This window comes from Mycteria americana, chromosome 9 (genome assembly GCF_035582795.1).
Source record: "Mycteria americana isolate JAX WOST 10 ecotype Jacksonville Zoo and Gardens chromosome 9, USCA_MyAme_1.0, whole genome shotgun sequence".
NCBI classification, from domain to species: Eukaryota; Metazoa; Chordata; class Aves; order Ciconiiformes; family Ciconiidae; genus Mycteria; species Mycteria americana.
This window is the reverse complement of record NC_134373.1, coordinates 2,485,618-2,513,266: the sequence shown is the minus strand read 5'-3', so window position 1 is coordinate 2,513,266 and position 27,649 is coordinate 2,485,618. Positions and strand designations below refer to the sequence as shown.

Here is a 27,649-nt window from a genome sequence, read left to right as displayed (position 1 = left end):
CTGTTCTTCTACTTCAAAATTGCTAAACCAAATTCTGCCTCAAACCTAAGAAAAAATACCTAGTGCCATACAACTGCATAGCTGGACTTAATCTGAGTCTGGAGACACCAGTTCGCTGAGAGCTAATCAAGAAAATGAAAATAATTCAATGTTGTAAAATGGCTACTACAGTGACAGATCATTTCCAACACATTTGCTGAAGCCATTGGTATGGGGATACAAAACCTTAAAGGAAGACATTCCCATTTATTGAAAGTAGCCAAAAATGTAAAGTTACATCACAGTCTTGTAAGAAATAAAAGCAGTCACTCAGCCTATAAAACAGTTAATGAACTGCGGTAACAAGTGACTAATAGCAGGAAAGTGAGGAAAACAGACAGAGGAAAGGACCAAAAGGTGATTAAGAACAAGGTCTTGATTTTTTAATTATTATTATTTTTATTATTAGACGTAACATCAGTAAGTACTAAAAACATCATTACAAAGGATGTAGAAGTATTTTTTCCTATCAGATACAAGTACGCTCTTTGAGAATACACCATATATGCCGATGGGGGACTGGGACGGGGCAAAGGTGGAAAATTCTGCACGCTGTTGATGAAAAGCTCACGACAAGAGCAGCAGTGGGTGAAGGGTCTGGACAACAACTCACACATAACTTATGAGGGGGGAATAAAGGTCTGTGATGCACACAACAGGGTGAAAGAACATCTTTAAAGCAGGCAAGTTTCCTAAAAGTGAGGAAAGAGGGTAAGAGGGTATTTGCAGGATGCCTGAGGAGAAGGATTCTCCCATGACACTTAACATGTGACTTGGTCTCATCTTAATTGCTGTAGGTAGGAATTGAGCAGGTAAAGCTCAGAAGGAGAAGCAGGCACTCCAAAGCCTACTCTTCAGCGTCACTCCTACACTAGAGATGGGTCTTACACGCAGACAAAGCTGCCGCAGGGGAGGCACTCCTCTGGGCAGGCACCAGCAGCGTGACGGGACTGCTCACACACTCCTTGGAGGTCAGCGTAAGGACCAGGATCTCAAAATGCAAGCAGGGGTGAGCAGTCCAAATCGAATCTCTGAGGGAGAACCAAGTAGGAGACAATCCTTCTTTATATCATCCCGTTGAAGTTTCTCTTAGTGATTTCAAGTCCTCTTGCAATTCTTCCAGCTTTTTTTTTTTTTTTTTTTTTTTAATTCAAGAAGAGAAGGGTAAAGAGGAAGAGGCATGAGATAAGCAGCTCATGTTTGGGTTGAAGGGCCAATAAATGCAGATAGAAATCCAGGAACACCACTTCTGAAACTCATGGTCTCTCTGTAAACAACATCATGTTCCTCAGCTCATTTCTGTGTGACAGGATAGGACTGATAATACAGCAAGTGGACTTTTTGATGGACAAAGTTCTCCTCTTTCCCCTCTTTAAACATACGTGTGTATGTGTGTGTATATATATCTACATATAAAGACATTAAATTTCATCTTCCCTTCATTCTGACTGAATTGGAGAAGCGTGACTGTCAGGAAGCCAGAGGTAAGGGTACTCAAAGTAACAGAGGATCTTGAGAGAGTTTTTCTACAACATTTTCAAGTGCCTGGAGGAAGTAGCAAGCAGAATCTGGAGATGGCCCAAGCTTATAAAACCAAGGAGACAAAAGAATGAGAGCTGAATTATAAGTTTTAGTGTCCTAACAGAGCCCCAGAGCAGGACAACCTGGGAAGAAGTGACCTTAATTTACCCCGCATTCACTTTCCCTTTCTCTATGGCATCTTGCTGAGACACCAAGTAACACACCAAACATACAGGAGAGTAAATAACCTACATGAAGACACACCGAACCTGTGGAAGTCAGAGATTACCTCTCTGAATAAACACAGGAAAGACTCTTGCATGAAGAAAAGTAATGAAAAAATAACACGTAACTAAGATACTCTAAAAGTAATCGCCAAAAGTCTGCCAAAGTTCAAACAGCCAAAGACTTTGAAAATGAGTCCTCAAAGCACTGAACATGTCAAAGATGAGGAGGGTGGTATGGAAGCCTTAAAACGGGGCTGACAAAAGAGGTATAAGACGTGAGTATCTGGAAACTCAACAACTGTAAAACAGCATTAGGGAAGGAGACCAAAGAAAGGTGTCAAGGAATGGCTTTCAGACTAGAGTGGTGAGGACCTACTGTCCACACTCCGCCGTGACCGAACCAAACTGGGGGGGGGGAAAATAGGGGAGAATGAAATCTAAGGAAGCAACCATTAATGGGAAAAGGCACTGAACACGTTTAAGATTAAAACTATTCAGCTGCAAGGCTCACCCGAGGAGAAAAAAAAGATGACAATGAGCGATGAAGATGGTGGAGAAAAGAAAGATCACAACAGGGTTATGTATGCCTCAAAACATTTAGAAGCTTCTACAGAAAGGAAAGGGAAAAGGCAAGAAGGAAAGATTCAAATGTTGTACAACGATGACAGAATTTGAACCACAAGCTGTTGAAAATAAAAGGATGCTGCTATGTACTGTTTCATAATATTGATCAACTTGATAACTATGCACTGCCACTTTTTTTTTTTTTTAACTAAAACTAACAGATTTCTACCCTAAGTGCCTATTTCCCAGACAGAGCACACAAAGGATTCCCTAAAATTTTACCTTTTTAATATTTTGTCATCTTATAGCATCATTTTATACTTTTTGGCAGTGAGGCACTGTCTCCTGGATTTGCAAGTGATTTATTTTCCAGGAGTGAGTGACTCCTAAAGGAAAACACATACATGTTGGGCATTCTAGTCCCCAAAGACAAACTCTCCTATACAGACAGCTCCTGTAAAACAAATCCTGCAGGCAATGTTTCTCTTCACACATATTAACCCCACTGGATTGCCAACTTTGTAAATAAAATTCTGAGGTGGTTTCAAAATAAGCCTGGCTGGAAAAAATCCGCTGGCTGGGGGAAAAAAAACCACAAACCCAAAAGCAAAACAAACAAAAAAAACCCACACACAAAAAAATCTATTTCAATAAAAGACTTAAAAGCTGAAAACTTCAAGACTTCCACAGAATCAAAGCACAGCCACCAATACTAAACAGGCTCCAACTCCTACTGAAGGTGCCAATAATTAGCGAACATAGAAAACTATATGGCTGCTCTAAAACACGTCAATAGAGAGAATGGGTTTGACAAGAAAGAGCTCAGACATGACTTCCAAGTTATAGCCTGCACAGACAGGAGCAATGAAAAATGCAACCAGACAAGCACTTGGAAACCACATTCTTGGTAACATCTGAACCTAATGCACTGCTGAAGGAAACAAAAGGTGGTGAGTGGTCTCTGTCGGGTTGGTTGCTTGCACCAAACAGAAGTCTAGGGACCCTCAGGGACCTTGCCATATTAAGATTGTAGAGAGCAGTTTCCTGCCATCGGTATGCAAACATTTAATAACGAGTTCACTGGAGTGAAGTACAGGATTTAGGACACGTGGCAATAACCGTAATTCACAGAACTTAATGTTTGTCCCAAGTCATAAAAATCAAGTCAGTGAATCTGAAGAACAATCTTCCTTACAGCACATGTAACCCAACATGTACCTAACATAAAGCCATTTGCTGACTGTAGACAAACTGGTCAAATTTGTGGCAGTCAAAACCAGTCAAATAAGCACTCTAATACCCACTGGGACGTTACACAGCTTAACATTATCTTTTCAAACAAGTCTTTCCACTAAGCTGCTCTTGAGACCTGGCCATACCTGAGACATCAGCATAAAGGGCCATTTCTGAGTCACTGCTCTAACCATAGGGTCATAGCCATAGGGAGAGAGGTCAATCAAATAACTCCAGGTAGAGAAACTATTAGCCCCAGTAGAACCATTTACACAGATACATCCCTTTTTGGCTTTCTTGGGTGACAGATTTTCCTGTCCTCATTAAGGGAGCATGCCCATTCTCAAATGTGTTCGGCTTTGGGGACACACAGTACAACCTTGTCTTTCCTTCCTGCTAGGAAGATACACAGCCTGATGGTGGTCAATGAACTTCAGCACACCGTTAGAGAAAACCCTGGAAGTCTTTCATTTTGGGGATATGTTATTTCTAGAACACACCTTGTGTGAATGGCCAATACTTCATTTACAGAACTGTATACCTTTAGTATCTATACAGGCTTCTAGCTTTGTTGCCGCATAGACTGATGCTGTAAAAACCTCAAGGTCATGGCAGCAAGCACAAATTTAGCAGAATATTGTCACTACGCTGTTACCAGACAAAGGCAACTCAGATGAAGCTATCAACCTGCCATAACTTGACCAAACAGGTCCATTCAATGCGGTTACCTCAAAGGCAGACACTGCCAATGAAAGCGCTAAAGCCTGTAATGAGATTCCTGCCAGTACCTCATTAAAAAAAAAAAAAAAAAAAGTAAAACTTTGTATACAATGTCCACAGTTCTGTGCAGAAAAAGGATTGAATTAAGTCAAATCCCATGTTTCAAAGCTTTTACATATTTCAGGTTTCCTCAGTAAACAAACTGGTGAGTCATTTACCTGGCATGACAGGAGCTCAGCAGTGGCCTGCATTAAGAAAAGGTTGGACTTAACCTTGTGTTTGCAAGGGGCATGCTCCTGACTGGCCCATTATACAAAGGCAGCAAAATATTCATCTTATACCTTATAGAAATTATCTGGTATTGCCAAATGGTTCATAAAGCTTACATAGTACAAATGTCAGGCCAAACCACTGAATGAGAGCATGGAAAGAATAAAGCTGGAAGTTTTCTTCTTGACAAGTAACCCGACACAAACAGAATCAATGTTTTTTTCTGCTCTCTAGATATACCAGGGCGCCCTCCAGAAAAATCACCTCTAACCACTGCTTGAGGAGAAAATGAAGGCAGCAGGTCCTACTTTGGAAACAGGCAAGAGATTGCCAGAGCTTCAGGGAGCCTGCGAACTGTTGGAAGAAAGCAAGCCTTGATCAAAAGCGCAGAGTACATACCCTATGACAGAATGCATTTGGCATCTGCGCCTTCTGTTCTTGGGGAAAGCAGGGAAAAGCGTATTTCCGTAGAAACACAGAAGCCTCATGGAAAATTCTTTAGTCAGGACACATTCTTCTTTGCCCACTTGTGTACAATTTCTCTTCTGAAAGTCACATTATCTCAGTCTTTCATCTGAAAACACTATCGGTGGGAGTCCAATTTATTCACCGGATTTTGGTGATATACAGCCACACATCCAAAGACAGATCAAGGAGGAAACTGTTTAGTCCTTGCCTCAGCAAAAGCCAGAAAGCTTTGAGCATGCTGCCGTGGAATACAAATTTGACAGCAGATTACAAACCTAGGTCCAGATAAATGACCCCAGAGATTTCAGTAAGTCTAGCCCTCCACAGTAAGACCAAATTGTCTTGTAATAATTGTATTATTTTCCTGTATTTAGCAGTTTAACCTCATCCTTTGGGACATATTACAACTCGTCCATCTCGGGAGCTTTTGCCTTTTCTCATTGTAACAGCAAGGTAGAGGAAAGAGCAGATCTGTCCTATCAGACACACCAAAGAGCACCAAGAGAATCTGAAGACAACTTCTGAAGATAAAGTTGGCACATCCAAAAAAAGTCATCTCAATGAAATTACTAATAACAATTAACCAAATGTGACAATAGGCTTCAATACTACAGTGGCAGCAACTGCGTTATGAACTGGAAAATCTAAAAGAAGATCAAGTCTGAGTCTGAAGTTTAAGAGACCTTAAAAGGAAAAGGTAACAACAGGCATAACAACAACTAACGCAGGAACGGAACTGTGGTCCTGTGGAGATAAAGGAAGGAGGAAAAAGTACAGTGACAGATGCACTGAGTTTTCATAGTTGAGTCCTGGAGAATGTACTTCCATATACATGTGTACTGTGTGTGAAACTGTGCACGTGAATGAAGGAGAATATATACACATACACACAGATATACACACATACACATATATATAAAATGCTTACTTTAAATAAGTGTTAGAGATTACTTAGAAATAACCCTGTAAATACAAAAGGATTATGATGTATGTTGCAATGGTATTAACTATTGTTTTCACTTTTCTTTTAGTTTTCATTTTACAGTTACATGGAAAAGCAGAAGCTAGTTAAGCAATGTAGCCTCTTCTTTATTCAAGTGCCCAAAATATTACAACAGAATATTTCAGACCCCCACTATAAATAAGATAATTGTACCCTATTATTTAGCGCTTATCCATAATCAGGTCTCATATACAGTAAAATAAAGGATGATTAAGATGACTGCACTTTGCTTTTAATAGTTTAATTTACATATTTAGACAATCATGTTGTAGTAAAAACTTTATGGAGGCATAGTGCAAGCATAAATAATGCATCTTTACAGATTTGCAGCAGGTAGTAGGGAGTAAGCTTGTGTGCTAGCCATACCCGAGCTGCAGTTTAGTAAAATGTACATTAAGCTCCATACCTTTCTCAGGTATAATGCAAATCCCCTAGGAGAGTGACACTGCTGATCAGTAAACACATTTCTTTGCACTGAAGTCCACATGCATAATGATTTTGCGGGTGACTTCACACGGTAGCACTCACTACTCACTCAGGTAATATTTTTAAATTCAGAGCATGGAAGGTGTGGTGTCTAAGGTCCCTCTCTGTCACGGCAGAATACATGTAGTACAGGCAGACATGGAAACATGGTGCCATTTCAATCCCCTCTCCAAGCAGAACATACACAGCTGATTTCCAGGAAAGACAACAAGTGTGAAAATACATGCGGACTACAGATTTCACGGAATTATAGTCACTGGTAAATAACCTTTTCATTTTTACCTTCAAAACTGTAGTCCACCAGTAAGGTCACACTGCTGGGGACGCCTAGCTGGCATCTCCGCATCAGCAATCTGTCTGAAGAGGGGCCCAAAGTCCTTCACACAAACAGCAACTACGGGTGTCACGCCACGGGATTTTCAGATGTTTTACAATAGTGTACGCTTAAAAATAGGCACAGCTCCAGGTAACTCCTCAACAGGTTATCCAGTACAGGGCTACTTCACGCAGATTTCTGATGCATCTTGAACTCGGGTGGAATGCACTGAGAACCAAAGGTGGCACCCACCTGAGCAGCCTCATGGTTTTTGAAACAAGATGATCTCCACTTTCAGGGTCTGGGCAGATAAAAGAGCCCTTTGGAACTGCTGGATACGGGCACTATTCTTGCAAGTTAGTATCTTAAAAATGCCTTCCTGATCTGTCAGGTGTAAAGGACAAGCAACTCCTTCAGTACAGGAATGAGTTTAGGGAAAAGGAATGCCTATGTGGTTTTGTGATGTAAGGGGAACTCGTGTTATTTTGAAGTAAGACTTAGCATGGTCTACAAGCATATCATGCCTAGAAAGACTGGCAAGGGGCAGGGGGGTGGGTGGAATGACAAGTGGGATAGAGGTGGGGAAGACAGTAGGTACAGAAGTGATTGGTCTGTACTCCCCTGGTGTGTATTTCTTGTTGATGGCCAAAGTAAAAAGACCTATCCCGAGATGCCCCGTGGCCAGTAAGATGCCTTCAATACACTAAACAACACTTCTTCCTCTCAAAACAACTCAGTCCATCTCTTGAAGTGTTCAGAAAAAACAGAAAGTGAGCTGCTGACTGAAGTACTTCTCAATGCATCGGACAGATTAATTGTTTCCTAGCAGAATATAAGCAATATTGCACCATCCTTCTTGTTGACAGAGTATATAATAGTTCTGTCCATCACGACCCATGAATGATATCCTTAGATTTGAGAAGAGAATTCTTTGCATGCATTCTGTGCTGCCCTGAAAGCCAACACATGTATGTGAAGTACTTGCACCAAGGGTTGTCAACTCTGGCTATCAAAGGTTTCCAAGTAAAACACTCACCTTGACTGACATACATGCATTATAAACAAAAAGTCAGAGAAAGGAAACAGAAGCAGCACCTACTGCAAACAGAAGTGGATTTTGTCATTGGAATAGGAAGCATCTCATTCTGTGAAACAGGTCTCTGGAAATAGCTAAGTGCATGAGTGTAGACATATCTGAGAGCATTTTCTGGAATGGGACGTTACCTAGGTGTTCACCTAGGACTACTGGACATGAGTACAGATATGCATCCAAACACACAAGCAAGTCTTTCACCGTTTAAAAACTGAAACTACTGGGTGGAGAAGCCCTTGTTGGTATTAAGCCTTAGAACTTCCCCCAAAGTATGCTAAGGATTAAACTGGGTAAGGTGACACTCCCTCCCCCTTCCCCTCCCCCCCCCCCCCCCTTTTTTTTTTCCTTTCTCTAAAGCCTAAGCTCTTGACTGCAGAGTCATCTGGAGAGTTTGCAGGAGTTAGATTACCAGAGTGATCCAACCAGAGAAGGAAAAATATCTCACTTTATCTGAAGTGATCTGTGTAACCACTACCTCTGAAGGCCTTCACTCCTGCGGAGAATGCAAGTGGCAGGGCACTGTAATGACAACATTTTTGATTCATGGAGGAAATCTTCAGTGAACCATCATTACGTCAAAAGAGATGTTCTAAAGGGCAAGACACCAGCCAGTCTTCCAGCCAAGATCAGAGATGGTAAATCTTCCCCCAGATCATCTTAAACTTGGAATTGCAGTTGCAAAGTTCTTTTAAGTCTAGGATAAGGATTCAGCTTCCTTTCATTAAACAAGGTCATACTGCCTTTAAGTGTAGCACAAAGGCGATAAGACATGAAACAGATTTATGGCCTATACTTTTAGGCATGACATCAGTCTCAGAAAACAGACACCTTTGACTGGTGTTGCAATTGCCCCATTAGATAATTATGCCAGCTGGTAAAGGCAGTAAAAAACATCATTTCATTTTTATTAATACAGATTGTAGGGATCCTTATCACAAGAGCTATCTTGTCTTGATTTTCCCAAACAGTCCTTATCACTGGCAAGAATTTTGCTGCGTAGGTGAAGTACTTGTCTAGAATTTGTTATTTGCTGTTGGCTCCCAAACTACACTTGGGTAGGAAACTGGTGAGAACCTAGATATTTGATGTTCTTCATCAAACAAGCTTCATTATCAAGAAGGGTGACCGCAACTGCTTTAAGACAATGCACAGCATAGAGATGCAGCTGGCTAAGATCGGGTTGTACAAAGCATCATCTATCCTCCTTAGAAAGTCTTGAAAAACTACAGAGTCATCAGCAGACTGGGTAAACTAAGTCATTCTTGGATCCAAGAGTAAGGTCAGTACTGGAAATGGTGCCATTCGTTCTCCACATTTCTGTGACAGCACGTTTTCTCTTTCACCATTGAATAGGATGGGTCTCAGATAGCCCCTACAGGCAGCATAATTCCTCTCAGTCTAAAGGTATGAACACACACAACTGCCCAAAGGAAACTGTTTGGAAGAAAAGCATTTCACATACAGCGTTAGTTCCAAGCGCTTGTGGCAACGAACTCATCAGAGAGAGAGTGGCTGAGGAAACTTGGTCAGTGTCACATATGACAAGAAAGGGGAGAACCTCTTCCATATGAGGAATTTGTACTTCACCAGAAGGTGCCAGGGTTCTTCAGAAGAGTCAGGCACGTTAGCACTTGCTTTAGAAAGGGGGGTCTGAACTTCAGCATTTTCTTTTGACGTAATCAGCAGAAGTGAGAGACACAGTCTGAGGTCGGTATCTGGACTCAGGTCAAGGCAGAACATCTCACAGCAAAGAACTCTAAGACCAAACTGGCATCTGCATCTTTAGAGTTAACCCAATGGTGGAAGTTTCCACTAGGGCACAGAAGGAGACCAGTCACTATGACCACAGAAGAACCAGAGCCTTCATCCTGTGGTATAAATCTTAACAGAGTGCTTTCAGAAGACAGTAACATGTCAAATTGGGGGGGGGGGGGTGGGGGGGGGGGGTGGGGGGCGGGCACAAAACCTGTTCCTCAAAGATAGAACACTCCTTTACTATACTGCTTTTTGCCAAAAAGCAGACACTCTCAGTGTGGGAGAAAGGTCCACAGATAAAACAAAACCTCACATGGGTGGCTCAAGACTGCAACATAACCTTAGAAGACATACTGGCCTATTATTAAGTTTAGGCTGAAAAACACACCAAGAGAGCTGGTGCATATTAGACATTTCAGACTGCTATAGTGGCAATCAGGAAACCAGGCCACAGCTCTGGCCACAGACTGTAAGGGTCAAAATGATGGCCCTATACATCCAACTGCCGAGAGTGAGAGAGCACAGTGGGAAAGCAATCTGCCTGGCTGCGAAGCTCTTGGATCTGAACAACAGAGATTATATACATCCTAACCGTGAAGGTACACAGAGATTACCGCTTGACACTAGAAAACAAAGATACCGAGGAAGGGTATCACAAGGGAAATGCAGGAGAGTGTATTAATGTATGTGGGTAAAAACTGTGCAATTCGAGAATTTTGGTATTAACCATATGTTTCCAAAAATACCATCAAGGCCACCAGACCTTCCTGCCATACATCAAGGTAGCATTTTGTTTTGAGTTTTACACATAGTATCTACAAGTCAATAGCAACATATATCGCTATGTCATTAAAGGGGAATCATTTTAATGGAGCATAACAGAGACAGGCAATTACAACTGTGCCCAGTGCTCACAAATGTAAAATTCTAGCACGCTAACCACCGAGACACATCAGCTATTATCGCTCTGCACACAACTGAATGAGAACAGTAACCAAAACCATAGTGAGGTAAGTTTAAAACACAGTACAGCAAATCCTGCTATCTATTCAGAACAGCAGGCCGCTGGGCATAAATCACTACAAAGATGGCTTTAAAGCCAAACTATTTTACTGCAGCAGTTTCTTGAAACAAAGTCAAGCAAATTAAAAAAAAAAAATATATATATATATTGCTTCAAACTACAGATCATTGATACCTTTCAAAAAAATGCCAACTACCTATCAAGCAGCAAAAAGAGCACTGGCATTAAATACATTAGATGAAAAGCAACCTATCAGTTCCTTTTTCAAGCAAGCATTCATTATAGTCTGTACCTGGCTGATATGTATGGCAGAAACCTGGGCAGAACACACGGATGAGTGGCTTGGAGAGTTTGGTAGAGATTTGCAGGGTCCAATTGAGAGCTGCTGTTTCTTCCTTGTTGCAACGATCTTCTGAGCAACTAAAGAAAAATCAAACATACAGGCAGGTAAGCTACAGTACACACTGTAAAATATGGCATGTCAAAACCACACAGAACACACAAAACACAAAACAAGGTTTTCCACAGCCAAAGCTTGCTCCAAAAATTGAAGGTAATACATCCAATTAAGATGACAGATGCTGGTGTTCCACGTTATGCCCCATGTGAGACTCCAGCTGTGTTCTCCACATGGCTGAAACTGCCCCAGAACTCTCACTCCACCAGCTGAGCACCAGAGAACCAGTAACATCCAAGCAGAAGGGGAAAAGGCAGGCGTGCAAGTTACAAAAAGCAATACCAGGAATGCTATAACAAGCCCACTATATGCTCATAATTTCCACTGACAAAGCTTATGGTAGTACACATTTTCCATCCTTCTTTGGGATGTTCTCCTTGCAGACAGAAGATAAAACATGAGCAACGCTTGACTAACAATCTAGTTCAAGTGCATCTCAGTGCCATTTAGTAGTATGATCCTGGAAGGCGTCCTACATCAGAAAGTGAAGGTTCATTAGGAAAGCTGTCACTCCCAGTCCAAGCAGGTTTAGCTTACACGAAGGCGTGTACTCTCTGCCGGCTGAGGAATAAGGTGGACTTTTCTTAATTACCGGCCACTGCATCAGGACAATCAGTTTTGGAAACCACAAGTTTAAAGCATTTGAAACAAACGATAATCAGAATAATAAAACTGATAAAGGGTCCCTGACATCGAATACCTGGATTAGTGGTGCCACACATCAGGGTCCCATTCAAATTCATTATGGAAAGAAGCTATATCATGATTTCTAGTTTTAGCTTTTATTACTTAGCAGCACTAGCACAGCTGGAAAAATGCCAAATTTATTTTGCAATTTATTAAGAAGTTTTCTACAACACGTAAAGAAAAGCAGCATTTATCAAATGGAGACAGGGATCAGAGTCATTAACATCTCTATATACAGCTTTGCTACTCATAATAAAAAATGGAAACAGAGCTGATCTGAAATGCAGCAACTTCCATACCTCTCCTATAATTTTTCAGTTTAAAAAAGTCAAACTATTTCAGAAATTTGTTCTGTGATACACTGGAATTTCAGTTCATTCCGCTATTCAGCTAAGGCCTTTGGAAAGAGCTCTTTTTAGGTCACAAATACTTAAAAATGAAATCCTTTACACTACATTTGTTGCTTACCTTTTGGGTCACAAATTAAAAAGTAAACAAAATTTCAGTCTTCAGAAACAGAGACTAGTTTAGTGGCTAACCAAAAATACTAACTAAATGTAGCTTCCTTGCATGCAGTCATCTTCATGAAGTGAAGCACTTTATGAAACTTGTGCAAGGGAGTCTGTAGTGACTTGCACCGTCTCCACCAAAATGGGTGAGGCAAAACGTCAACAATTATTGGCGTCTACTTAAAAAGTCACACAGAAACTTGTTGTAATTAGACTAACAGTATTCAATCCATCTTGTTCAGAAAATATAAAGATATTTACGTAAATTCCAAGATTATTTTTCCTCAATACATTATAACACAGGCACAGATATTGTTTAGCAGTGTAAGCATACAATTTCTTCTCAAATGAATGCAATTTTAATAACAAACTGGTCCGTGGCTTATGTTTTTCATGTAAATGAATGATGGCATAACCATGATTTAGTGAGAATACATTGTATAAAAAATGGCTCATATATATGAAGAAGCAGCTTCATTAGTTACATCCCACCTCCAATAGGCCTCTTATCATCCTGAAAGGATGATATCAATTAATTTATCTTCCCCTGGTATATTGATCATAACCTTCATCAGCTAATCATGTTTAAATTACAGAGGAATATCGTAGCACTCTGTCATTTCAGACCCATTGGTTTATTGATCTGGAGCCTGGAAAGCCATATATTAAAATATTTTAAAACACATTAATGAATGCAGAGAGCAAACCAAAGGTCAGATCTTAACATATGCACATGGATTTGTCTTCATCATATGCGGTAAAGACCTAAATTAAGACCAAAACTGAATTAAAACCACACATGAATGAAAACTACCTTCTCAGCAAAAGCTTCCACTCTCACATGGGAGAGGTAATTAGTCAAGGAAAATATTTACCTCTTTCCTTCAATCTGAATATAGGTGTGTTTGTAGCATCACATTAACATACAGAATGCAGTCTTGCCAAGTTATCACTCTAGAAAGGCACAAGGAAAAAAATCCCAAGACAGTCTGAACTCACCTACTCAAATGCACGACCTGAACGCTAGTTAAGTGCTACAAAAGCGGACAATTAAAAAAATAAGTAAATTCTTAAAAGCCAAAAAAAGCACGAATTGTTACTCTAGAAATGTGAAGAGTAATCTACAAAGCAGCTGGAAACGAAACCTTACACAGAGGAGCACAAAGGGTAATTTATCCTGTGCACTGTAAAAATGGTAACATTGCAGCGGACGAGCTAATGTTACCTACTTAAAATTGTGCTACAAATTCTAGAATAGACCATTCTTAGCCTCAAGTTTCTTAGCTCTTCCCTCCGTTAGAAAAATGATGTGCCCCCTAATGGAAATCCCCTTCTGAGCTGCCAAACCTTCCCAATTCCCCCTCCATTTCGGCAACAAGTCTCATATCCCCTGCCAGAGCACGATTCCTCCTGCCTCTCCCCTCTCTTCATTAGGCAACCTGCTCTCCTTTGAGACACCAAACAGTTTTTGCTTCTTTCATTGCAGTCATGTAGCCGTCACTCCATAATTAGATTGCATTCAATATTCAAGTGCTCAGGGCTACTTGCCCTTGGATATGATGGTGATACGAGCTTCAGAAGTACCTAAAGGAGTACCCTGACCCTTCAAAGTTTGCAACATATGAAAGACGTGACTGATCATCTGTGGGGCAATCGCTGGACTGTCAAAAGACCTACTGTGCTCTTTCTAAAGCTACCTTGAGAGGAGAGATGAAACCTAAATCTTGCCCATCAGAAGTCAATAAAAGGGGTTCAGCACATATCTCCTCAGCAGTGCTGCTGCAAATTCACATTTTCTACACCTTCTATTCCAGAGAAGAAAGCCCTGAAATACACAAAACTTAAAATGGCTGGCACTGAAAACCCCACAGATCTGCTAACTCCTGCTGCTGACATCTTCAGACACAGTAGTTAGGGAGGAAAAAAATCACAGTTAAATGGTTGTGTAGCACGAGAGAAATACACCATAATTATAAGAACTAACACCAGATCCAGAGAACAGCCATGCTGTATTGCTCATTCAGCCCAAACCCCATTTCTGTTATTACATCTTTGTTAGGACTCAAAGCGATCACTCATTAGCTGCTTACCAGCGCTAGGAAAAATCCTTAAACCAACACATTTTGTTTCCACAACTACAACTACATACAAGTTCACACTGGATTTATGAGCAACGTTGTCAGAGTATATCAAAATATACCCAAAAGCATGGATTGTTTTTTTCCAACAGGCAGTACCACCACCACCACAGTTCAGGCAGCTGAGTGGCTAGGTGGGACCTCTACTGAAAAACATACGGCAATAAATACCGCTCGTCTGGAACGCCCGACGTAAGCTGTGGCTGCACGTAAACATCTGTTTGCTGTTAATGAAAGCCAACTAGTGTACTTCATTAACCAATTTAAGGCTACTCGGAATCAAAATCTTCAGATTAATATTGAAGCGCCTGTAATTGAAATGCCAGTCCAGAGGAAGCTATACAATTAAAACAAACGTCGTTCTATAAAGTGAGTAGAGAACGCAAGAAAGCAGAAATATTTTTGCCCCAGAGCTTTCAGGTTCCATCTCGTCCCAAAGATGATTCAGCGCTTCTGAATTTAATGTAAATATACTTGCCAAGATATGCTTCTAAAACAGATGAATACTGACTTAATCTATGTGGCAGATATCAAAAATAATCAAGATAGTGACCAGCATTTCAACTAATTTTAAAAATCAATTGCACTCTCTCTACTTTTATATACTCAATTAAGCTATCAATTTCAGAGAGATGTTTATTGTAAGCCACCTATCTGTAGCATGAAAAGCTAAACAAAATTTATTTGCAAAGTCAAGAACTCTTCTGCAAATAAAGAGGGATATGCCAAGGATATTTAGAGCTGTAAACCAGGAGGAGAAATTACATTTAGCAAATATTTGGTTTTTGGCGAAGACTGATGTTTATTTCTTATACATTTAAACTTAATTTCACAAGCCAGAATGACCCGAGGTTATATTTTGCTTTAAGGCCTCGTTAATTAAAAGCATGTGAAATTCCTGGTCTGCAAGATGAATGAAACGTCCAAGTTTGGAGAGAAAGCTCTTGACTTGAATGCCTCTTCTTCCATGCCTGACCTAGCTCACCAAAACAAAATTAACCTTCCCACCCCCTGCCACTTTCATCTCAAATGCTACTTTTTGTTAGTCAAACCCCTCATTCGTAAGCAGCTCTGCTAACTCCTCGCCAGATTGTTTATTGGAAGGCCCGTACCACTAAGCAGGAAAGCTCGGTGGTCTAGCACTCTCCCAGCTGTAAAGCACCGTTTCAGCACTCCAGCTCAGCAGATCTGCATTGCAAACCACCACCATTTCCATTTGCACGTAGAAAAAAAAAAGTTACCAGTATGCGGATTTTCACTAAACAAAGCTCTCCTATTCCGCTCTCAAGGCGTGGGGCTGACTATCAGAAGGCTAAATTCACTTGCAGGAGGAATAGCAGGTCACCTCCTCTCCCCGAAACCCAGAGCTGCGCCTCCATAATGAACCGACACCTCTTTGTGCTCCGTTTCGGAGCTAATCACCATTAGAAATACTGTTGCCAGAGTAACTGCTCTGACAGAGTTGTCTTTCCTTGGTTCAAAGGGCTGTTCACATGTCAACTTCTCGTGCAGTGTGAGGCTGCTTTGGCAGGGGCAGCCGGGTCTCTAAAATCTCATTAGCACAGCTTCATTCAAGTATAAGGACAAGAAAGGCAGAGACCTGGGGGGAAAATACTCCTTACAAGAAGTTCAAGACACAAGGTAAGACTGTCTCATCTAGGCTCCATATCTCTTAAAACTGAAAACACAAAGGTACCTCTGCATCACTCAACAGATGCGTCTAGGGAAACCTCACCTAGCCGGAGACCTGATCTCTCCCCAGTTTTAAGACAGGTCCTGGAGAACGTCCAGAGATATCAACAATCTGATCACTGCTCTCTTTCCCAAAAGGCAGTGAATAGTGTTACCACTGCACCCTTCACATTGCTTTTTACCAAGGAACACTTGAAATAATAAAAGGGAAGACTCCAGGCATACAATACCTGAACCATCTGGCGATACTTCTCCTCTCATGTATCACCGGTATAAGAGTATTGCCTGTTTAGGAGATGCAAACAGTCTTCTCAAATTACCACTAATTTAAATCAAAATTGGTTTCTCAAAAACATGTATAAGACCATTTATCTCCACTGTGTGTCTGAGTATGAGTAAACACTGGGTTCAGTTAAAACCTGCCACTTTGTGCAAAAAGACGGGAATGCAAGAATCGTGCACTAAATTGTTTTCCACTTACTGACACACAGAAAATAGCTTTCAGCTGAAGTCAGAATGCTCATGGCTGACTGAAAAACAACAGAAAGGACAAACACTCATGAACATCTATTTTAACTGTTGGGGGAAAAAAAAAAAAATCTGAAAGTTTACACAAAGATTACCTTTCATCTTAAAACAATGGCCCCTGCCCCAGATCACTTTGAAGGACACAAAACATCCTATCTTTGCGGAAAGTCTCTATTCAATTCTCATCACCCATTAGCGATTTGTAAAAGGTGAAGAATTAGTTTTAAATGAAACCCCAATGCTCTTGCTAACAGGAACAGCCACACCTCCAAAAATGCATGTTGGCTTTTTGAACTTCTACGACAAGTTTTAATTCTTTTTGCAAACTTGCGGGTTGGAGTAACATTCATGACAATTACTGATTTGACTGCTTTTACAGACCATCAAAAGATCTCTGCCTACAAAAAAGACAGAATATTAACTTTGCTGCAACTGGTGCTAAACAAGATGCTTGATAAGATGATGAATTACAAGGAAAGGTAAACAATATATACACTACACTGCATCTTTGAAAAGGGCACGCTCTCACTGTATAGTCAAAGGCCATGGTGATATTTAAATGTGAGAAAATTACGTTTCATCACAAGGCTTACGTACGAAATCTGATTCTTTGTTTAATTGATAAAAATTGCGAAAAATTAATTTTACGTGACCACGAGGTCAAAATATTTGCTTAATGCTTAAAATTGCAAGGGAGGTAAAGAGCTTCAGAAACATCACAAAATTTGTAACCCTCCAGTTTCAAACACCAAGTGTGAGGACAACCGGGAGCTCCGCTGTCCGGCTTGACCCTGCACCGCTAGCGTCCCTTCTGGGTGCTCTCTCCCCAGCTGGGTATCTGCTTTTGTCAGAAGATGCATCATCCTGAGGTTGAAGCTATTTGGGCACATCCCAGCGCTCAGTGTCTACGCACGCAGCAGCTAAAGGGCCTCGGCAAGCTGGTCCGAAGGGCGTGCAGGAGAGAACACCCTCTTCTCCATGTTCAACACTTGAAAATTTTCTTGTCACTGCCTCATTCTTCTTGATAAACTAACACTTCCATGGACTAATCCTTGCTTTGAAAAAGTATTTTACAGTATCAGTAGTGGTCACCATACTTCATTGCTGTAATTCCTACAGAACAGAGAAACGAATACAGCAGAAAGTATCCCAGCCAGCATCTCCAGCCAACAATATGAACATCAGGGCACAAATAACATTAGAGAGACCTCGACTAATTCCTGCATTAAGTCCTGGTTCCTAAAAAAATCCCAGTAACCTCAACAGAACTTGGTAGGGAGCAGGAGAGGGAAGTGGAAGAAGCATAACTAGTATAACTGATACGTCAACAAAATCATGTTTCGTTATAGGAACAAAAATAATTCGCTTCTGCCCATAAGCCCCCCTGATGACCGTTTACTTGTTTCATGTGAAAAGCCCTGCCTAAGGAAAACACACTGTGGGAAGTTAAGATATATAGCAGCTTACATTTTTACAGCAGCTGCATTTTAGTTTAATATTCCATGCTTACAATAAGTGTTCAATAAAAACAAATTTATTCCACAATTACATATTACAGGCGAAGCAGTAATAAGTACAAGAGCAAGCACTAACCACAAATGCTTTTGAGTGGGAAACACATTAATGTAAGTATCCACTATTAAGGCCATTGTGCCTGTTGTTTTAAATTCAATCCATTTTTTAGGCAAAACTTTTATACTTCTCCCTTTAAAAGGAGAGCTTGGCATATCATGCTGCCAGCTGTTAATACAGAAACGAGTACTGGACTCCTATAGTATTGTAGCAATTTCTCGAGCTACTTGGAGGGGGAAGCTGGTACGTATTTCCATGTGTCCTAAATGTGTCGCCAGTACAAATTCACCATTTCAACAATTACAGACTTTTAAAAAAAAAAAAAAATCACAAATGTGTTAAGGGGAAACTTCTTGCTGGGTTTGTAGACTGACTCACTGTTCCAGGGCAAGAGAAGATTCAGGTGTCCGCAGGCAGCACAGCAGTGTAATCGCAGTACTGCTCTGTACTGTGACAAGCATACACCTCCCTGTCCTGCTGAGGGGGACATCTCTGCCAAGGGACCTCTCCTTTAATGTCAATATACAGAAAACCCCTGTGTCTCATCCTCGGAATTCTTACCTGTTTCAGTTCTTTCCAACAATGACTAACCTGTTCCATGTAACATTAACAACACTCAATTCAACACAGTATTCTTGTGTGCAGGCATGTCATGTGTGCAGGCAAAGCAGAGGTAAGCAAATGCACAAAACCAGTACACAACATAGTATGTAATTGCACAAGATGCATGTAGTTGCATGATTTTCTAGCAGGAAAATCAGCTTAAGAACTTTTTAATCCAGGTTTTTTCAGTGATCCAGTTTAAGCCACGGTCCAACAACCAGCCAGTATAAGCACAGATAAACACAACATAGAGACAGAAATTTCTTAAGCTATTTTCCCCTGTAGAAACAGTGTGCTGTGCAGCCATACCCACAGAGATGAGTTATTATTCTGCACTGAACACAACTCTGCTTAATGCTCTAACAGACTATGGCGATACTTGCCACGATAACCTCTATTTCATGTTACAGCGTGACCGACAAGGGTGGGAAAATGAAGTGTGCAGGTACTTACCGCTGACCCTGCACAGCAAGAAAAGAATCAAACTATCCAACAAAACAAAAACAAAAACAAAAACCTCTAGTGCAGGGCACCAAAAGCATTAGGAAGTTTTACAGTACAAAGTGCTTGGTTAACAAATCTTTACTTCTTAAAACAATTTAATTACATACATACATGATACCTGCATTTTTACTACTTGACTAAAACATACTTTGAACCGCTGGGTAGTCATATTAACCAGATAGCTTTCACTCCTGTATTATTTCCCTGTGTACTTCTTGAGCACCTATGCACAATCTAGAAAGAAAAGCATCTCAACACAGTCTTCTGGTTACCAAGGAAGGAGTGTATTTCACAGGAGACATGCCTCTTCCCCAGTGAGAACAAGGTAAGCAGGCAGATGTTTAAACCACTGTATACATTTTAAGTGCCATTATTCTGTTTCTGCTATGTGAAGCTACTTGCTTTTGCAGGTTCAAAAGAGTCAAAAAATTAAAAAGGGGATTTCAATCAGGACAAACTACAGGAAACATGGTATTAAGCAATGCCAATGCCAAAGCAAACGCAACAATTTCAGCTGGCAAGTCAGAAGGTAAAGTGCTATTCAAATAGTTGGCTAAGAACAAAGGCATCTCCACCTTAATATCACACCATGGAAAGACAAGCAGCAAATACTCCTGCCTTCCCTTCCCAAACATGTACTGCTGCCAATGACAGCGTAATTTCTCCCTGCAGCCTGTACCTATATTTTCAGGACATGGAAGAAACGTCAAGGGCTCTGAGCTTCCAGAGCTTTATTTCTGGAGACTCAGTAACTCCGTTTCCCTCACTTCTCTCATTGTTAAATACTGAATTTCTGCATCACTTTTGAAATCACAGTAACACTGGACACTGCTTTCCAAAATCTTTAAAAAGATGTGTTAACTTGGTAATGCTAAATAAACCCACTTAGTTTTCTAAGCTGGAGAGAAGCTATCACTCCTACACCAGGCAGGTAAAATTATGCAAATAAACTAATCTTTCAGAAGTGTTGATGTATGTCTGTTGTCACAAGTAAGTTTCTAGTAAGAAGCAAAATCCTTCAGTAGCTGTGAATGAATACTAAACACTGACAGAGAAGACTGCTTTCTCCAACTGACACATTGTCTTCCCTGTGGTATCTATTTTAATATAAAGCTATAATGTAGACAAAAGCTTATTTAAGATTAATCCAGTGAGACCTCCCAAAATAGGAAGACAAGTTTTAATATAGGATCCAATTCTTACCTGAATTGCCTTTATCTCTTTGTATTAAAACAGATTTATCTTCATTTATGTCTCAATTACCTTGTAGGGCTGTTAATTTGCTGGAAATGAAGCTATTGCGTGATTGCTCCTATTACTTGAGGGATTTAAATGCCAACTGTAATAAACAGTTACTTTTAGGATGGAACAAACTCAAGGCTACTCATGTTAATTTTGGAATGAAAAAAAGTGCCAGGACAGCAAGGTACACAGCTATGAAGCTAGAAATATAGCTTCTGCGAAACACGCACAAAGCCATGTAAGTAATGCTATATACTTTTCTTATCTGTATTAGTCTTCACCTTCTCTAACGTGGGATGACTAGAACTGTAAGCTATGCACCATTGTTTGATACACCCATTTCTATTCTTCTGGGAATGATGGGGTAGTACACCGCTCAGCAGCAACTCTACTTGTAGCGGAGCAGGCTCTTCAAAGCAAGCTCAAGCTCACCCCGGCTGTAGTTAACCAACGGAAGAAGTGTATACACTGAACATAACCTACGTTACAAAGAAAAATCGGTAGGTTTATTACACATATTACACAGGGCCCTCAAAGAGCTTGAAGTTGCATCTTATTACTAAAATGAACAATTCTTTCACCTTACTAAAACAATTTTATAACTCAGACACGGATAGTTTTCAAGAACTATTAGCCTATTTCATAATACAAGTTAATAGGAAATGCATGTATGAACACACAAATTTTATACTGAAAAATACTGTTTCGTGATCACCACAGTTAATAATCAAGTTCAGCCACAATAGGCTAGTTCAGTGTTAATGTTTCTAGAAGATTTTAATACAATTCTCCTTAAAATAAATCTAAAACCACACCTTACTGGCACCTTCGTTTTTTTGTGATGCTTTCATTGAAATACATATTTCAGCTCTGGCTCTCAGAAGTAACAACTGTTCTTGTTTTACTAGATATGAAAATACAGTTATAAATAAGATTCAGTATTAAATATCTCTAATCAATGCCAATATATTTTTTTCCTCCACAGGTAACTATGATTAACACTGCATATCACTTATTCCCAACTTTGATGCAAATCATTGTCTCCCAAGATTAGGTAAGCAAATATGCCAATAAATCTGCTAGCCAATCTGGAAAGCATCTGGCATCTAAAGAAATTTAAAAAATAAACCAATGTTTTCTTCACTACTTGAACTGTGTTGCAAGTAGAAGCATATGGCTTGAGGATTTATAAGGCAAACACTGTATCAGACACGCAGGTAAAGACTTTCGCACGTGGATTTACCTAACCAGTAAATCATGAAGCTCTCTTGATCTTTCCATTACGACAGAATCACGTCATAAATCCTATTATTTCCCACACAAAGGTATAATTTTAAATACAAAGGTTAAAAAAAATGTTGAAACAAGGAAAAAAAACCAAAACAAAACAAGCCGAAAACAGCACATTCAAATACAATGTCAAATTGATGTGTTTTGTAAAATGCCCACAAATAAAATAATTGGGTTTTTAACTATCCTTTAAGAATAAAAGTCTTAAGCCTGGTATCATTGTATGTTCTTTAATTCTATATCAAAACACAGAATTATTTATTAATTGTGCCAAAACATAGAATTAAATAACATACAATGATACTATGCTTAAGAATTTTACCCGCTGGCAAGCAATTTCACATTTACATCTCAAAGTAGCTCATGGAATGCCTATTTTGTGGGGCATGTTATCAAATTTCAGTTTTCACAGACAACATTTCTACTTTCTAAAGATTTAGGCACATCCAATAAGCTCACTAATAGCACACAGACAAGGACACAAAATGATGGAAAGCTTCTGGTTACATTAGTGCGACTCAGACCTATCCATCCTTACAGAAAGAAACAAACTTATTCACATCTACTAAAACAAATTCAACTTAACTTGTGCCTCATTCAGGCAGTCCTATTAATTCACATGTGGAGAAGAGGTTTATATTGTTACTAAAAACCCAGGCCTTTCATTAGAATAATCAATGATTTTTTTTAAACTGCCAAAATCACTTAAAATTATTTCCTAACAACCAAAAGCCTCTGAACCCAGAGGTGCAGCCGTGCCTTAAGACCACAGAACTACGTGTGTACATGGCACACCTGGTCCCAAAACAAGAGCCACGTGCCCAGTGTGGCAGAGTGAAAAAATGTAACGCGCGAAGAGAAATTATACATCTTCAAATTCTGAAGTATTGTGGCAGCCCTAAAACTAGCTTGTTTGTAGAACAAGACAAGTTTAGATGCTGTAAGGGTAGGGTTTAGCATGCCCTTCATGGAGGATGAAAAGCACGGTCTACAGTCAATGATCACCGCAAGCACAGGGGACCCAATCTATGGTTTTGCTCAATCTCAAGATGGTCCATGAACCTTCGACATGAACTCCCTTTCCAGCCCGAACTGGCAGAAAGCAGACAGATGCCAATCTCTGAAGTTGCAAGACAAGTACGATGTGGCTAGAAGACAGGATAAAAACCAGGATGCAGTTTAAGGGCACCCCAAGCACAAGTTACATGGTCCACCTTTCTGATGCTCTGCTAATGGTTAATTGTTCTTGTGGAAAACTACCTAATTTTATTCAGCATTTAAATGTCCAGCCTCACTTACGCTCTGTTACATCTAGGCATTAACTACTTAACCGATGAAGACTGAAGACTTGGCATTGGTATTCTGTGGCAATTTCGTAACACTGTTCAAACTTCATTTTCAGCCAGTATCTATTTGAAATACAAATCCATAGAGTTGGCTCTGGCATTAAGAAGTTGGTTCTCTTTTGTTTCTGTGTTTTTAATACCAAACTTCACATAGACAGAGAAGTTGTAATGCATGCAATGTATGTTTAATCAAATCCAGCATTTTGTCTCCTAAACTGTTATTTTTATCCCGTTTTCCAACCACATCACACTTTCCTTATCACTGTGTGACGGAAGCATGATAATATTGCTCCGAACTGCAGCTTCATTAATAAACCCATGTAACTGAAGGCACACTTCAGTTCTGTAGTGGTGAATTAAAATTCACAGTGAGCTATTTCTGTCTTCCCCTGTCCCCTGGCACATCTGGTAGACACAGTCATATGGCAGGCCAAATACTACAAAGCAGACAATTTACACATGGAGGAGTCATCCATGCTTTGATTTAAAGTATCTGGGCATATCAGATGTCCAGAGGACCAGCAAAACCCCCAACAGTTCTGTCCATTTTAACTGGACTCCTGGGATACGTCAAAAATGTTATGTTCACTATATCATTTGAGCAAATATTATTTTGCTCACTTTAAATATAGATATTATTCCTCAAGATGTGAATATTCTCCTCAGGAAAAAACAAAACAAAACAAAACAAAAAGAAATCGGGTATCTGTCTCATGCAGAGTATTTCCAGCCTCCTGACTGTCTGCCTCAGGCATCAGCAGCTCTGTCTCAAAGATGTGCTGCATCTTTGGACAAAATCAGCTTGGACAAAATCAGCTTGATGGCTTTTGAGCACTAGATATACACCACATAGTTGTTACCCCTCCCTAGCAGAATTTTTCAAAATAAAAGAATTTGAGGTACTTTTAAGACACTCCAACTTCACTATTACAATACCAATGCAGCTGCACCCAAAGGTGACAACCTCCTGTATAAAACGGAGTTACAATGTAAGAACATACACATGGTGCAAAGCAAAACCAGTAATACTAAGCAACATCCAAAAGATACACAAACATATCACCGCTTCTGAAGCCTAAGTTATGTACGTTGTTCACCATCAAAATCAAGAAATACAACAATGTTCTTGTACTTTAAAGAAAACCCTTCCTCAAACCAAACCACCGAGGACCTAAATAAGATTAAATACAACACCTCAGCTCATGAGCTCATTGTCCACTGAGCCATCAAAATCCACCCCTCAGACACACTAATTCCTATTAGAAAAACTGTTAAGCTTATTGTTACCAAGACTGCTGCTTCACTTGCAGGTGACATAAATCCCATTCCAAAAACGATCTCCACAAATCCAATAGCAGATATAAAGTAATCTGCTCTACTACTAAAGACTAAATTCTTCATTTGTTTTTGTGGGTTTTATGCACATTCAGCTGTCAGAAAAGCAGTAACCCGCCAGAGTAGAAGCATCATATAGCATTTAACATAAATCTCACAAAACATGTGAGCCCCCCCTTTGCACTTTAATCATTTGCTAACAGTTACAATAAGATTGTATTAAAAATTTAAACTGCCCTACTTAATGCAATTTACCTTCAAAGGTCCATTTCCAGAGAATGAATTCGAATGATATAAATGTCGAACACTTGATCAGATTTATTGCACTGAAGAATATTTCTCTTGATACAGATCTGACGAGTGAAGGCTAATGGCTTTAGTTTTATTACTTTTTAAGCACTTAATGGGAAAATTTAGACATTTTCACAAGACTAAGCTTCAGCAAGAATGGTACATTTACAGAATGACAGCACGGAAGAAAGCTGTGCGATCTCTAAAGAGATGACCGGTTCAACGGCGTTATTAATGGCGAGATTAATGTGAAGTATTTATCCAGATAATTTGTCACACAACAGTTAGGCCTGAGTGCCTCTCTGCTAAACAGGGACAGGGAAGATAAGCAGAAACTGCTGACTACAGGCAAGCTGCCGTTCTGATTTGAGGCCAAAATGCACAGTCTCAGGGGAAGACAACTGAAGTCACACTGAGACTGTAAAATAAGGAGCTAAGTGATCCTGCTATAGGTACAAATTAACGTGAGGACACACACTAGTTAGCCAAGCACCGGCAAATTACAAAAAAACCCTACCAGCCTCCCACCTTTCCATTCCAACCGTGTTTTCTATAAAAACAAAAAGTACTTCCAAAATACTATGAAGCAATAGTTTTGCTTGTCCAAAAAGATGGGGTTTTGTTTTGTTTGTTGGTTGTTGTTGTTGGTTTTTTTAACTAAAAGACAGCTGGGAGTCCTCAGATTTCAATTAATGTCTAGGTACTTATCCAATCAATCATCAACTGCTATAAATTTCCTGTATTTCTCATTAGTTACACTATTGCACAGCTTAAATCTAAACACACTTTTCCGTAAGACTGTAAATTATGGTGCGTAAGACACAAGCAACTGTATCAGCCATCAGAAGCAGCATAAATGATGAGAGCAAGTCAATTGTATATATGCTAAACTGAAGCTGATTTACTCCTCGCAATGTTTTTTAGACCAAAGTATCACCAACAGAAGCACCACTAACACATTACATCTCTTGGAGTTTGCATAGATGACTTGAAACCAGTAATGACCTGTCTTTATTAATATTAACAAGTTTTATGCACAAAATCCAATTTTCTATGGAAAAAATATTTCTTCAGCATCTGCCAATAACGCTCCTTCATTAAGTGCAGATAGGCAAAGGTTTGTTTTTCTTCAACCTCTGAAGTTAAAATTGTTTTTGTGACTGAAAACCATCTTTGGCCTTTTCAAAGGGCATGCACGTGGTGAGACACTCCAGAAGGTACCTAACACAGCAGTATCTTGGGTGCTTTGAAATCTTGGGGTCTATTATACCGAAATGGAAAAGAATATGTATACATACATTTATTAACAAAATTCGATTAGCTTTTTAGTCTTATACCAGCTTTATAATAATTCTTCTTCTGAGTTAAAGCTCCGCCAGGTGGCTAACCAGCACTCATGCTCTGAGCAAGGCATTGCTTTCTCTACAGCTGATACCAACCCTGCAAAACCTGGCTGACAGCAGCACACTGCTTTACTTTCTTCCAAGGAAAGCAGAGGATCCCTTGACTTGAGAACAAGTCCTAAATACTACTTTTAAAAGCCAAGATAAAGAATGTTTGTTTCACAAACAAAGCGCAAATAATTCACAAGCAAATCGTTAACATATTACCACCACATGAAAACAAACTTCTGTTTTCCTACTACACCTGCTTCATGCCTAGTTACATCAACTGTTGGTTTTAAATCCACTGCGAAGGGACCTCACTGGCTTCCCCAGAAGGTAGGACAACTCCTGCCCATGTAGGAGCACTACGGCAGCGGGTGCTGACAGCTCTGTCCAGTGCCCACGGCCACAGCAGCACCCAGCGGCACCCCCACCCCGTCAGGTATGGCTAGATCTCACCCCGACGTTGTAAGGATAAAAGAACGACTGTCTTCCTCGGAAGAAGCTCTGCTGGAAATTAAGGCTTCAATCGTGCAATAAGGCATGAAAGAAGTTAACCCCAGTGAGAAGACTGTAGATGATTTGGACAACGCAAGGACTTCTTGGTAATGCCAGCTGAGTAACTGCAAAACACAGATGTACTGGCACTGGCGCTGAACGGCTGGTAAAGATTTTCCATTTCTCTGCAGAGATTCCTGAGTGAATGCAGCGTTTGCTACCAAGCACTTGACACGGATGACTGAAACATGCTCAAGAAAACCTGCCTTCTGTTTCTATCTGTGTAAGATCTCTTTAAAAGTTTGTTTGAAGTTTTAGAAGTTAAAGGAAACCTTCATTCAAGGGCTATATATAAAAAAGGAAGAAAAAAAAAATATAAGAAAATCAAAGAAAACCAAACAGCAGCAAACTGAGGGCCAAAGCGCACAGCTTGGCTACTTCACATTAGTTACTGATCGTCAGCAGATAACGAAGTGAAGTCAGATATGCTGACTATCAGGGTAGCCATCAAGAAACCGCTTCTCGCCCCACCCCAGTCCCCCACCAAATTGCAGATGCTAAGCAGTTCAGATGAGCAAGAAAAAGCTCTTCATGGCAAAATTTTTGTACCACACTTGAAATTTTAATCATCTCTTCCTTACGTATCCTCTGCATTTTAAAATCTAATACTGGTGGAGGCCAGCTTACTGACATGACGTTTGCAGTACTACAAGCACAGGCATTGGCAAGGAAAGGACGAGCACGTTACATGAACCCCTTGTCAGCATTAAGGCAGGCAGAAACAGCCAGGAAAACACAGCACAGGTATTTTCACCCCCAGACTCTCAAAATGCTTTATTAACCGAGGGTGCGC

General features: G+C 40.1%; 1 protein-coding gene across 3 annotated transcripts in view; it reads right to left on the bottom strand.

The window, feature by feature from the left end:
• Positions 1-27,649, bottom strand: part of AGAP1 (ArfGAP with GTPase domain, ankyrin repeat and PH domain 1) — a 386,681-nt gene that overhangs the window by 189,286 nt on the left and 169,746 nt on the right. For all 3 annotated transcript variants that reach the window (XM_075511168.1, XM_075511170.1, XM_075511169.1), the window contains exon 7: positions 11,012-11,139. In XM_075511168.1, coding sequence (XP_075367283.1) covers positions 11,012-11,139 — 128 coding nt within the window. The remainder of the gene's footprint in view (positions 1-11,011; positions 11,140-27,649) is intronic.